General features: G+C 46.3%; 1 protein-coding gene across 3 annotated transcripts in view; it reads left to right on the plus strand.

Moving 5' to 3' along the window:
• LOC138196708 (vacuole membrane protein 1-like) overlaps positions 1–4,066 on the plus strand; it is a 55,188-nt gene extending 51,122 nt beyond the window's left edge. For all 3 annotated transcript variants that reach the window (XM_069147030.1, XM_069147029.1, XM_069147031.1), the window contains exon 12: positions 799–4,066. In XM_069147030.1, the coding sequence (XP_069003131.1) occupies positions 799–942 (144 nt within the window). In that variant the 3' untranslated portion in view covers positions 943–4,066. The remainder of the gene's footprint in view (positions 1–798) is intronic.
• The last annotated feature ends 9,533 nt before the right edge of the window (positions 4,067–13,599 follow it).

Consider the following 13,599-nt stretch of genomic DNA (forward strand, 5'->3'; position numbering starts at 1 on the left):
GGAGAGGGGCCAGTGTGGGGTCTGGCTTCATTTGCTGTATTGAACTGTACTACTGTAGCTGGGCGTGCTGACTCATGCTTCATCTTACCAATTGGGAGAGTGTGTGTGAGTGTGGTCACTCCCCTATGTGTCACACACACACTTGCACTCAGTGCCCCGCCTGAACCCAGCGCTGACTGTAGACCGGGGCGGCCCCCCACCCCCCCTCCCCTCCGCCACTGACAATCCATCAAAACCCCCATGTCTAGAACAAAAAGAGCCAGTTGTAGCTGAAGCCTATTTCTCTTTCAAAGCTGTTCTCCCTCCTCTCGGTCTCTCACTCCCTCCTTTTTTCTCTTGTTCGAAGTGATTCATTGAAAACAATTTTTCTTTTTTTATGCGCTTACTCGAAAGGAGAAGGAAAGAAAAAAGAAAAAAGGATAGACTTTGAGTTGCACAAGGACAGATTAAGGCATTTCTAGAACAATGTTCCTTTTTTCTTGTAACTTGAGCCTCCAGCAGTTACAGGAGAGAAGCGAGGCAATTTAAGTTGGTGGAGGCAGGCTGCAGGCTGCAGGCTGGGGTCAGTGGGGGCGTTCAGAGGGAGGACGGTGGGGGCTGCCGCGTGTTTTATTACCCCTGATCTCTATCTGTCCTGCACATGGAGCTGGATCCCCACCTAGCCTACAGCATCAGGAGCAGAGGGGAGAGCAGGGTGTGGGGTGAGGGAAGGGGAGGGAGGGGGGGGGGGGCTGGCCTTCAGCTCACTGACTGAGCTCCTCTCCTCTCTGTCTCTGTTCTCTCTGTGGTTCCTGGCAGGAGGAGAGCTGTCTGTCGTGGCTCTTTGAGAAGGTTGTGGTCATCATGGTATGCTTCTTTGTCTGCTCCATTGTCAACTCTACGGCTCAGAGCTACGCCAAACGCAAACAGCAGGAGAAGCAGTCGGAGAGCAAGACGGAGTGAAGCTCCAGATCTCGCCGGACCATCCGGGAAGCCTCCTCCTCCGCTCGCAGGCTCTCTCCGCTCCTTTCCCCTCTATCTGCTCTCCCTCCCGGCGGAGACTCCCTCCTCCTCCTCCTCCTCCTCCCCATTACCTGCAGCAAAAATATCAGCTATCTCCGCTTCTTATCGTAGCAACCTGTTCATGTTGAACTTGGACTTCCATTTACTTGCTTTCGAAGGCTTTGCTTTGCGCTTGGTAGTGATTTTGGCGATTGTTCCGTGTAAGGTAGGTGTCTGCCGGGGTGCGTGCGAGCGTGGTGCGTGCGTGTGTGTGTGTGTGCGTGTGTGCGTGTGTGTGTGTGTGTGTGTGTGTGTAAGCTGTTGTGTTGTTAAAGCGTCCATGTCGGTGCTTTTAGCAGCTCCCGAGCACGTGAGAAGAAGCTGCTGGCAATAATTCCCCCCCCCCCCCCCCCCCCCCCAAGTAAGGCCTTAAGCTGCACTGTTTAGTCCACTGGAGGAACCTTAAAGTCTTATACGTCCGTAGAGTCGCTGGAATCCACTTTATCTGAATAAACTAGGATTGTTTTGAATGTGTTGTGTTTTATAAAACCAGCGCAAAGTTCTTTGTGTAATAACCTTTTTATTTAGGATATATATTTGCCGGTTTGTTATTAAGATATTCTGTATTTATTTCTGTACTGTAGCGCTGTGGTGCAGTTTTGGCTGTGGTTAGATAAGACATGTAAGAAGACTGTAAGTAATGGTGTCATTTCTACATACTGTAGGGCTGTAAGCCGGCTGGAGTAGAGATGTTAATGACTGTTTCTACGCTGTACATGGTGCTTTAGATGACCACCTCTTTTGTGTTTGCAGTAAAGCTCACGGTAGTACTTTTGGATGAGAAATTATAAATCGGCCATGAATCACCCTGCTGGTCCCTTTGTCTGCCCTTATTGTTCTGCTTCCAGGAAGAGAGTGCATGAGTCAGCCCGGGGCTACTTTACCAGATGCAGCCATATATTGAATCAGATCTACAACTGTGTGAGACGCCGAGCCAGAGAGAGAGAGAGAGAGAGAGAGAGAGCTTGTGTTTGCGTGTCTGCCACATTTGTTGCTCTCCCTTTTATCTTTTATGGATTAAAGCAGCTTGTGCTCCACTAATAGACCCGGAGTCTGCCTGGAAGTCTTAGCGGCAGATAGTAGCTGTTCCCGTTAACTTGGAGGCAGCCTCGCTGTCAGATAAGTCTTCTTCTTTGTCTTCACTTGTCGGAGATTTTTTTTTTTTTTTTTTTTTTTTTTTTTTTTTGGTATCCTTTTTCCCGGAGACGAGGACACCGAGCTCATGTTTGCTATTACATAAGCTGCTCTTGAAACAAAACTCTGCATCTTATCTGATGAATGTTCTTTTCTTTTTTCTTTTTTTTTCTTTTTGGTGCCTTTTTTGATTCGCTGGATAACGTCAGCTGGCTCTCGATATATGCTTCCTTTTTTTTTTCTCTCTCTCTCTCTTCTTCTTCTTCTTCTTCTTCTTCTCCTAATTGCCAGTGAAATGTGCTATTTTCTTCTCTTGTCGTACCGCTGCTGTGCTACGCTGGACTGAGCGCAGTGGGCGCCGGAGCAGGCACAAGCAGCAGGGAGAGAGAGAGAGAGAGAAAAAAAACCCTCAAGCGCACAGTGAAACGCGTCTGTGCCGTTACCTCAGCTGAACCTCGGAATGAACTCGTTGCACTGCCCCAGTCACGGAGCCAGGAGACGAATCACTCGAGTAGATTCAAAACAGAGGGGTACTGTTGAGCGAGCTGCACCCTGCGCTCTGCACCAGCTCTAGTCAGAACATTCACATCTCTTTTCTCCCGTCACGGTAAGTCAGGATCAGGATTCTTTTTCTTTTCTTTCTTTTTTTTTTTCTTTTTTTTTCCTTTTTTTCTTTTTTCTCCATTGTTGTCGTTTCTGTACATGCATACGTCTCAGGCATGTCCGTCACTCTCTCGGCCTGTCAGATAGCTTATCAGACTGGTGTTGGCTGTTAAGATTGCAAGGCGACAACAGTCTGTAGGCTGTCTGACATTTCGGGCTCTTTCATCTGACCAGCATCCTGTTTTGTCCTCCTTCTGTTACTGTCATTGTTTCAGTTAGCATCAGTTCCCATTTAGAGACGTGTGCTGCGATGTCACTTCCCTTTTATCCCAACCGCTTGTGAAACGTCGGAGACATGGGTCCATTGTTTATTTCCTCCATGCTGACGTCTGTGAGGGTTTTTATGTGGTTTTATGTGAGGAACTGTGTTTTTTTTCCGCATGTTTGTAAATGCAGATGTCGTGATGTACTTCTCTGTATACGTGTGTGTGTGTGTGTGTGTGTGTGTGTGTGTGTGTGTGTGTGTGTGTGTGTGTGTGTGTGTGTGTGTGTGTGTGTGTGTGTGTGTGTGTGTGTGTGTGAGTTGGCTCCACTCTCTTGAATTTCCAGAGAATCCAGACAGCACACACCTTATTGCAACACATCTCATTGTGACACTGAGTTCTAGGTATGGTACATGCAGTGCTCCCCGTCTCTCCCCTTCCCTTTTACACTTCCCTCTTCTGTTTTTCTGAGGACTTTCTTCTCTTGCTCAATAGGCACTTTTTTTTTTTCTTTTTTTTTTTTTCTCTTTTGTAGGAGGCTGCATTTTATTGGAACAACCCTCTTGAGGGGGTGTATTTCTAAGGGCCACAAATTGGTAATTATACAAAGCTGAAAATCATTGCTTGACCAGTGTATAGTTTTGCCACAAAAGCCTCAGTTTTATTTTAGATTCTTCTTTTTCTAGAATAGAGCAAAAGGGTCAAACTTTTTCCTGGTCATTAAAGCAAAATCACTGGATAACACTGGAATGGCTCGCTGGCTCAAAGAGTGTTTTTCTTGGCAGTTTCAGGATGTCCTGTTCCATAAGGGAGCCCCCTTTTGGCACGACTGTCTGGATGTGTGTGTGTGTGTGTGTGTGTGTGTGTGTGCGCGTGCGCGTGTGCGTCTAGAAATTCTGTTTATATTTCTGGGTAAGTGCCTGTATTTTATGTCTAATATACATGTCTGTACGTGGCTCATTTTAAAGGTGTATGCACTGTAATGTTTACCTGCTTTCATTATAAATAAAGTCTGTTGAAAAGAGGATCAGTGCTCTGTTCATTATGTGATAAGTCTTGACCACACCGGGTCGGTGTTGACCCTCAAGCCTCTAAAGAATCTCACATGTCAGCCAAGAAAGAGGGACAAGGAGGATACTGAGTACATCACAACTCCAATTTCCCTGTCTAATGTTTCACATCCAAACAGTTATCACATTACTGATTTGCCCTCTCCACACTGACATCATCTCCATTTCAGATTCCAAGTTAAGCCTTCGCCGTCAGTTCTGAATTAAGAGCAGAAGAGTAGCACTTGTGCTCTCGACACAAATTAAAACCGCATTTCAACTCAACACTGTTAGCATTATAAAGAAGTTGTAGCAGTATTAGAAAACGATGTGAAATAGATTGACTATTTTGTGCAAAATTATGCAGAATGTTTACTTTGATCCATATTTGGGTAAGTTGTATAAAACTATTAAGTAACAAAATGAGGTCACATCTAGAAAACCATCAGTCAGATTTATGAATTGGTACAATATCGACTGGTATATATTGATTTTACATGAGTCAGACATCATGTCGGTTCTGTGTTCTAATGAAATGAACAAAAAGAGAACAGGAATCTGACATTGGTGCAAACACGGCGTGATCACTGCGTGATCTTGTGTCCTGAGGTCAGACCTGTGCCGAGTCCTGTCCCGTTCCCAGAGCAGCCACACCCAGAGCACCATGAAGACGACTATATCTACCCACCCCACCCTGTCCCTGGGCTCTGGCTCCAAACCCAATATGCAAATCCTTGCCTGCCTAAACAGGCTGGGGGACTGACATTCAAATCATGACAAGGCTTTTGTCCTTCCTGTCTCTCTCTCTCTCTGATCTCTCCATATGCTGTACATACATATGGTACAGTTAAATCCGGTGGTGCTGGTTTCATTTTCTGGCACAGGGAGCAGCCCCCCCCCCCCCCACACACACACACACACCTACCCCTCCCACACTCACGGCCTCCCTCGTTGTCTCTCACTCTTCCAGTTTTCCCCTCCCTGTCAGCAGGCTAACCACCCAGGGATGCTGAAATATCACTGACTTCATCCACCACCCACCCACTAGCCCACTCTGCATTTGCTTATCCACTTAGTTCCTTTCACACTCTGTCTCATTAAATTATGCTGACCATGTGGATTTATTTTCTCTCCTTTTTTTTTTTTTTTTTTTTTTTTTTTTTTTTTTTTTTTTATTCAAAATCACATTAAGGTTCTTTGTTTTTGTTAGTAGCAGTCGGGGTCGTATCAGACCGCAGTGGAGTGAGCAGGCACGGCGAACGGTAGAGACAAAAATGCTTACCAAAGGGAAGTTACAATTCATGGATATGCCTCCCAGTTCAAACACTGAAATACTCAGCAGCAAAGCTCCAACTCCTTACGTGCGAGTCCAAGACGTGGACGTGCAAACAGGAGTTTGTGACAGTCATGATAGACCTTACAAGTTATACATGTTTGATATGAAACCTGAAATTGTAAATGTACAGCTGGTAGCAGACATCTTGCGTTTATTTGTTACATTTTTGAAAAATTTAATATTTACATATTCATAGATTGCGTATTTTTCAGTAACGTAACCAGGTGGGTGAAAAACCAAGTATTTGTATGTAACATATAACATGAATATAACATATTTAGACACATAAACATTACAGCCAACTTTACAATGTGCTTTACAGTATAACAGGAAAAATATATACCAAAATAATCACTTTACAAAAAGACTGAACGATGGAGGACATGAAAAAATAAAACCAAACCAGGAGAAAAATCACAGCGATGAATGTCAGATGTAAAATGTCATTTTTGAAATGTGTGTTCAAACGATCAAATATCAGCTCCAACAGCAGCGTGAACCTTGGTGCAAGTCTGAACTACACTCAGGTCCATTTGTATACAGAAGTGACTGATGCTGCAGTGTGTAGAAATCTCTTACTCTGTCAAACACACATGTTTGTGTGCGCACATATTCATCATAACTGCGGTTAGTGCTAAGCTCCAGCTCCAAAAGCCCTTTGTTTCCTTTATTGTGGCTTTGGCATGCCGAGATCAAACAGTCTTATCAGACTCTTCTTAATTCACTCCATCTGAGAGGAAAGATATTATTGGTCTCGTTTGAGTTGGATCAGGAGGTCTAACTAAACTTACCAACAGGCACTTGGCCGACCTCTGTTGCTGATAATTGACAATTATTCACAATTATTCAAATACAGTCATTCAAACCATGACTGTAAAGTGATGTAGCATCTCTCAGATTGAATTTGATGCACCAGAACACATCTCCCTGCAGTTCAGCTAAACTAAATTATGTGTGGGTATTTTAACAGAGCATAGTTTGGCACAAGCATCTGCTGTTCCTGCCCACACGTTGCCAACATGGCAGACAGCTTAATGGCTGATGCCAGGTGGCAATGTCAGGGCACCGTGACGAAACACACATCCTTCGCTCTTCAGCCGGCCATTTTTTTTTTTTTCGGGGCTTTTTAACACTCCAACCCAAATCAAGTGAAGTCGGTGAAGAGTTTTACATCAGCAATAACGCAATAAATATAGTTTTAACATTGAACTAATATTGTTTCACGTTTCATTACATGGATTTTATTATTTATGTTTAGTACTGTAACATTATTTTGAAAGGTGCTGTATGAATTATTACAAATATTTGATACGTTTTGTTAGACTTGTGGGAGGAAGCGTTCAGTGGGAGTTACTTCATTGATCAAACAGAGAATCGCTGCGGCTACGTGTCATAACAGGACAGGAGAGGAGTTCTCATAAACCTGCATAATGACTCGTCCTGCCTATTTTGTCCCTGGAATTTTACCAGGACAGCTGTGTCATTCAGGTGAGTCACGCTACAGGGGGCATGACTTCTGTAGTGAAATATGGACACGATAAGGCAGAGCATGCCTGAGAGCAGAGTGGGCGTAAAAATGTTAGAAATGTTCCTCACACTCTAACACACCCCTCTGATGTGAGAATCACTGAGTCAACCTTTGGAAATGTGACGGTGTGGACTGTCCTCCTTCGTCCTCAGGTGCCGGGTGCTGCTCAAGCACAGCTTTACGTGTCAATGCAGGCTGCTGATGACATGATGCCGTCTCAGAAATATTACTCAGGAATGTCTCTCACTGCCTTCCACGCATTCCGATGCTAGTAATGTGTGGGCTGCCCTTTCTGTGGCAGATTAGGCAACACTACCATGAACTGGAACAACTGCCAATAGCTGATTTGGACAAAGTCCTGTAGGTTCACCAAGAACTGTGAAACATCTTGATTTATTGAATGGATTGGGGAAAAAGTTGTTTAAAACAAAGTTTCCAGCTTCAGTTTAATAGAACCACAAATATCAACCTGCTGGTGGTGCTCGAGGACATCAGAGAAGCACTGAAGACAGTGACATGCTTTCTGTGGGGAACGGATAACTTCAGGTTTTTTTTGTGGCATTCAGGACAGTTCCTCACACTTCTACAGGCTTTTCTGTATATTTCCCACCATCAATCAAACTGGTTGGATGAAAAATGGAGCGACAACGTTGTTGTTCTTGATATACAACCTCATCATTAGTGGGAGAAAATGTTCTATAAACTCTGTCTGTCCATCCATCCATCCATCATTTACTATGTTTAGTATGTTAGCTTATGTTTGCAGTAAATGTCAGGTTGTAGTTTGGGATGGACAGATGTATCTTTTCCTCTTCTGACATCAAAGACCATCCTGAAGCCTCTTTTCTCTTCTTGTTTAAAATCTGTACCTCACAGTGTGGAACCTTTTAGTTTGTTTTAAGGCCAGAGAGGCACCAGTGATCACTGAGTCACTAAGAACTGAGTTGGCATCCCATCGTAACTTAGTGAATACAAGTGATAGTAGAACCTGTTGTATTGTCTTAGAAATGAATAACATGAGCATCGATGTGGACCCACCACAGTCCGGTTTGGTAGCCCACAGCCAACCAAATTCAACATTTTGTTTTAATGTCCAACAAAATAGAGAGAGAAATCTGTCAGACTCACCACAGGATCCTCTGAGCCTATATACCAGCATCAAAACCATATGACATTACTCCTACAAACAAGCTCTCATTCTTTATGGCATTGCAATCAGAGCTAATTTTAGTCCTGTTCACATACTCTGCATGAGGCCTGTTTACCGCATGCAGTGTGGTTGTATGCAGTGTGCTCATCAACGTGCTGCAAACAACCACAAAGAGCAAACAAAACCACACACATCTATGTCAGACTACACAACAAATGCGCCGAGGTCCCAGCTCATCTGGAAGGGCTTTTTCTGCAGTCAGAGGACTTTTACTGCTCCAACAGCCTCACCTGAGTCTCCAAATGCCATATACTTCTTTTTATGTTATCACCATGACGGTCCTCTACCTCTCCATCCACTGCAGAAGTCCACACAACCAACATCCTCTCAAGACCAAAAAAAGGGGCAATTTCTTTAAGAGCAGACAGGATTGAAGAGTCCAACTGGAGTAAAAATCTGCCTGGATGTCCTCAGTTATTAAAGTTCATCATTACTTGACTACCTCTGAATCCAATCAGTATCTCGAGGGACATGAAACTACTTCAAGGAAATTAAAAATGTATTTTCTACCTTCCAAATATTTAGAGATATGGAAGCACATCTCTGCTGAAAAGACCAAGTGACCCACTTTATTTTGTTTATTTTTTTATTTTTTTTGGGGGGGGGGGGATTGTTTGTTTACTTCTTTTTTTGTTTCATGGAAGATTATTTCTTCCAAGAATATTGTAATCAGAAATCCATCACAACATTTCTACGTTAATATTTTCTAAAACTGTAAAGCTCATTCTGTGACGACACCATTTTAATATAATAAGTCAAAATGAAAAGATTGAAAGAAATTGGACTTCTGAGCAATTTAAATCTTGTCTAATTTCTCCTCCATTTTCTTTAATTTTTCTGGCAGACATTGTTGCCTATCATACAGTATATCATTATATTATTAAGAAATACATACAAAATAGGAGGTAAAGGTTTCTCCTCTGAAGACAATATACTTAAAAAAAAAAAAATTGTTTTACTTTATAACCATTCATTCATTCCTGCAGTATTTGGCTTCCATAGAAGACTTGAGTACTGAACATTCAAAGTTAGAAATTCCTGAAAACTTTTCACCAGATTCAGTCTTTAAAAACACTTTTTTAAAGTTTGTTGTTCTGCCATACTTCCATTTAATCATCTCTTGGATTTTATTATTAACAAGACCATTCAGTTTGTTGCACAATTTATTCACCTCACTCACTGCAACACTCAGCATTGTAGACCTCAGATATACATTATATCAAGGCTGACCTTGTAAGACTTAAATGGCCCCGAGCACAAATAAACATTATATACTTAATCAGTAGTTATCTGGCTTTCAAAAGTCACTTTGCAGGCTATACTCTCTTTAGAAGATCAATTTCTCCATCTCCTGTGTGTCACACTAAACTCTAAAGTCACCTTCTCACTAGAAGTTGATCACAACTCTGATCAGATAACTTACTCACATTGTGAAAATTTGTGCCAACTACAGGCGGCTGAGCAGTTAAAGGGGAACACCTGCCACTTCAGCGTGTAGAGGTATTTACAGGGCAGCGGAGAATCATTGGTCTGTTTGCTCATGTTATTGGTATTCACTGTTAAGACTGTGAGAGGACACTCTCAAAGTCTGCACTCAACCAAAAAGACGAATGAAGATACAAACAGCTTTGACCCTCCGTTTTAAATGAATGACCTTCTACATCGACAAAGTCCAAACACGAGAACGCTACGCAAGTCAGTCGATATGCAAAGTGATTCTGAATGCACACAACACCAACCTCAAGTCATCACACGGACCCACAACAGAGCGCTGCGACTTTCTACCAGTGTTTCGTCTGTTCTTTTGTAAACATAAACACAGCTAAACAAAACAGGGAACACACACAACAAACATATTCTGTTACCCAGGGCAGCTGGTTTTCATCACCGGGCAATCAAAGTAAAACAAAACTATCAGATGGATTCGAGACGGTGCTCAGAGTCACGCTGCCCTGCAGGGGGCTGGTCCCCAGCCTCCTCCACCAAGGTCTGGAGACTCCACCGCACCACAAGAAAAGAAGCTGTGGTAAAGGTTGACCTTCTCGCTCCTAAACAGAGGACGTGCCGACAATTTCATCTGTAATCATTGTCACTTTTACTTAAATATGGTGGAGGTCAAATGTAGTTTAACTCTCTTCTGAGAAAGATCTCATCAGTATTTCTGTTGTGCTGCAGCTGAGACACGTCTGACTGCTTTCTACCATCATCACTCATGGCACACCTTCAGATTCTGACAACAACTAAACTGGGAAATTGTTTCTATTTCATTGTAAAAATCTTCAAGACAAAATTTGTCCTTCATCATAAATGATCCTCACTTTCAGTGTTCTCAAATTTGAACTGAAGACTTATTAAATTCAAGAGGAAGAGGTCACTTTCTCTATATTCACCTTCCATCCTGTGACATCTAAAGTTTGTAAGCCACCTGTTATGTGATAGGTGTTTTTCCAGGACCCAAATGCAAGCTCACAGACTCGAGGTATCAAGTTCCAAAATACAGTCTTTATTGTAAAAAACAAACAAAAAACAACGAACCAAAAGGTGGCACCTATTGTGTCCACTTACTTCCAGTCGGGAGGGCAACTTGACCGAGAGCTCCAGGGGGACACGGCTGACAGGGCAGCCGGCAGACCAGCGGAAGGGACGGCGTCAACAATCCTCCGAGCCGGGAGGGCAACTCCTCCGACTGGTGACTTTGACGGGGAATATCCGCAGGAGGCACAGAGGCCGGAGGAACGGGAACAGGACTGACGGAGAGCAGACGGAGGACGGACGGGTGACTAAACAAAAATGAACCGACAACCAGAGTAGTGCAGGGGCAGGGTACATATAGTCTGGGGAGGTGATCAGGGAGATGCAGCACACCTGCAAGTGGTGATCAGGGGTGAGTGGCTGCATCTGCTGGGACCGGTGAGGGGCGTGGCCACTGGAGGTGAGGGGCGTGGTGGCCACAGACAAAGACAGGGGACTGAGGGGACACAGGAGGAGAGGTGATCAGGGCAAAAACTGGACTCCTGACAGTACCCCCCCCCTCAAAGGGAGCCTCTCGGCGACCAAAACTGGACCGGACGGGAGGAGGGACGGAGGACCACACCAACACAAGACAGGAAACCTAGGTGGACGGAAGAAGGCCACGGGGCAGGAAGGCCTGGGGTGACCGCTCCGGAGGACGCCCACGGGGCAGGACGGGCTCGGGGGACCTCTCCGGAGGACGATGACGGGCTTCGACCGTGCCTGAGGCCGGAGCCGGAGGCGGGGCGACGACCGCACAGGAGGACGGAGCAGGAGGCGGGGCGTCGACCGCGCCTGACGCAGCAGGAGCCGGAGGAGGGGCGACGACCGCGCCCTGGAGGCAGCAGGAGCCGGAGGAGGGGCGTCGACCGTGTTGGAGGCAGCAGGAGCCGGAGGCGGGGTGTCGACCACGCCGGAGGCAGCAGGAGCCGGTGGCGGGGCGACGACCGCGCCGGAGGACGGAGCCGGAGGCGTGGCGACGACCGCACAGGAGGGAGCCGGAGGCGGGGCGTCGACCGCGCCGGAGGCCGCAGGAGCCGGTGGCGGGGCGACGACCGCGTCGGAGGCAGCAGGAGCCGGAGGCGGGGCGACGACCGCGTCGGAGGCAGCAGGAGCCGGAGGCGTGGCGACAACCGCACAGGAGGCAGCAGGAGCCGGAGGCGGGGCGTCGACCGCGCCAGGGGCAGCAGGAGCCGGTGGCGGGGCGACCACCGCGCCGGAGGCAGCAGGAGCCGGAGGCGGGGCGACGACCGCACAGGAGGACGGGGCAGGAGGCGGGGCGGCGACCGCGCCGGAGGCAGCAGGAGCCGGAGGCAGAACGTCACGACCCGTCCAGCGACAGGGAACGAAGGAGCAGCGTTACTGCCGCGTAGGCCATGTTGCAGGCACTTGTGGGCCAACGCCCGGGCCCGGATGGCGTCTGGATCGCTCGCCGGCGCTGCAGGGGTAGAGAGTCCGTAGTGGCAACCACCGGGGCTGTAGGCTTGTGCGTGGTGACTGACGGCTACACGTCCAGAGACCAAGGGTGCAGCAGGACCGGATGGCCGGTGACCCTGGCGTTGCCGCCTCCTTCTGGGGGGGGTCCCAGAAGGCCAGGCGGGTTCCCTTGAACCCAGTCCGGGGTTCAGCAGAAACAGTGTCATTCCGGCGGGCCTGACTGGAAAAATACTGAAATAAAGTCATGTATCTTGGATTCGAGTCTGTGGCTGCTGGGTCCTTCCTTGGTCGGTTCATTCTGTTATGTGGTGGGTGTTTTTCCAGGACCCAAATGCAAGCTCACAGACTCGAGGTATCAAGTTCCAAAATACAGTCTTTATTGTAAAAAACAAACAAAAAACAACGAACCAAAAGGTGGCACCTATTGTGTCCACTTACTTCCAGTCGGGAGGGCAACTCGACCGAGAGCTCCAGGGGGACACGGCTGACAGGGCAGCCGGCAGACCAGCGGAAGGGACGGCGTCAACAATCCTCCGAGCCGGGAGGGCAACTCCACCGACGGGGAATATCCGCAGGAGGCACATAGGCCGGAGGAACGGGAACGGGAACAGGACTGACGGAGGGCTGACGGAGGGCTGACGGAGGGCGGACGGGTGACTAAACAAAAATGAACCGACAACCAGAGCAGTGCAGGGGCAGGGTACATATAGTCTGGGGAGGTGATCAGGGAGATGCAGCACACCTGCAAGTGGTGATCTGGGGTGAGTGGCTGCATCTGCTGGGACCGGTGAGGGGCGTGGCCACTGGAGGTGAGGGGCGTGGCCACAGACAAAGACAGGGGACTGAGGGGACACAGGAGGAGAGGTGATGGGGGGGGCAAAAACGGAGGAAAAAACTGGACTCCTGACACCACCTCCACTGCACATACGCTGACAATGGAAATCTGAGTTCAGCCATTAAACTTTCAGATGGAGTTTTTAGTGACACAGAGGAAGCAGATGTGCTTTTAATTTGACTTTTTTGGGGTTGGGTAGAAAAAGCACAAATGATTATTCAAAGCAGGGTTGTGTGTTAAAACATGTCTGGAGGTGATCTTTAAAAATGTTGCTGATGATGGAGACTGATAGAAGCCTGCTGATATTCACTGAGCTTGATGAACACCTCACTTCAAAAAGTGCCTCTACCAAATGTGTTGAAATTATGCTAATTAAAATGTTTTTTTTCTTACAAATTACAGACAGTTATTAACTCCTTAACATTTTTACTGAGCTGTAAACTCATAAACTATCCGATACGTCTCATATAATAACACAAGATTAACTACTTACTTACTTACAAAAATACTGGCTACAAAGAATATCAAAGTCATCTTTGTATCAAAAATAGTCTGACAAAATCTCTTAAATGAAGTAGGACCATGGCAGTGACATGGTCCGACTTCATTACAGTCATTTTTACAATTTTGAAAGATGCAGTTTGACATTTGT

The sequence above is a fragment of the Embiotoca jacksoni genome, unplaced genomic scaffold (assembly GCF_022577435.1).
Source record: "Embiotoca jacksoni isolate LCO1_2020_lvr unplaced genomic scaffold, fEmbJac1.0.p SCAF_13, whole genome shotgun sequence".
Classification (NCBI taxonomy): Eukaryota; Metazoa; Chordata; class Actinopteri; family Embiotocidae; genus Embiotoca; species Embiotoca jacksoni.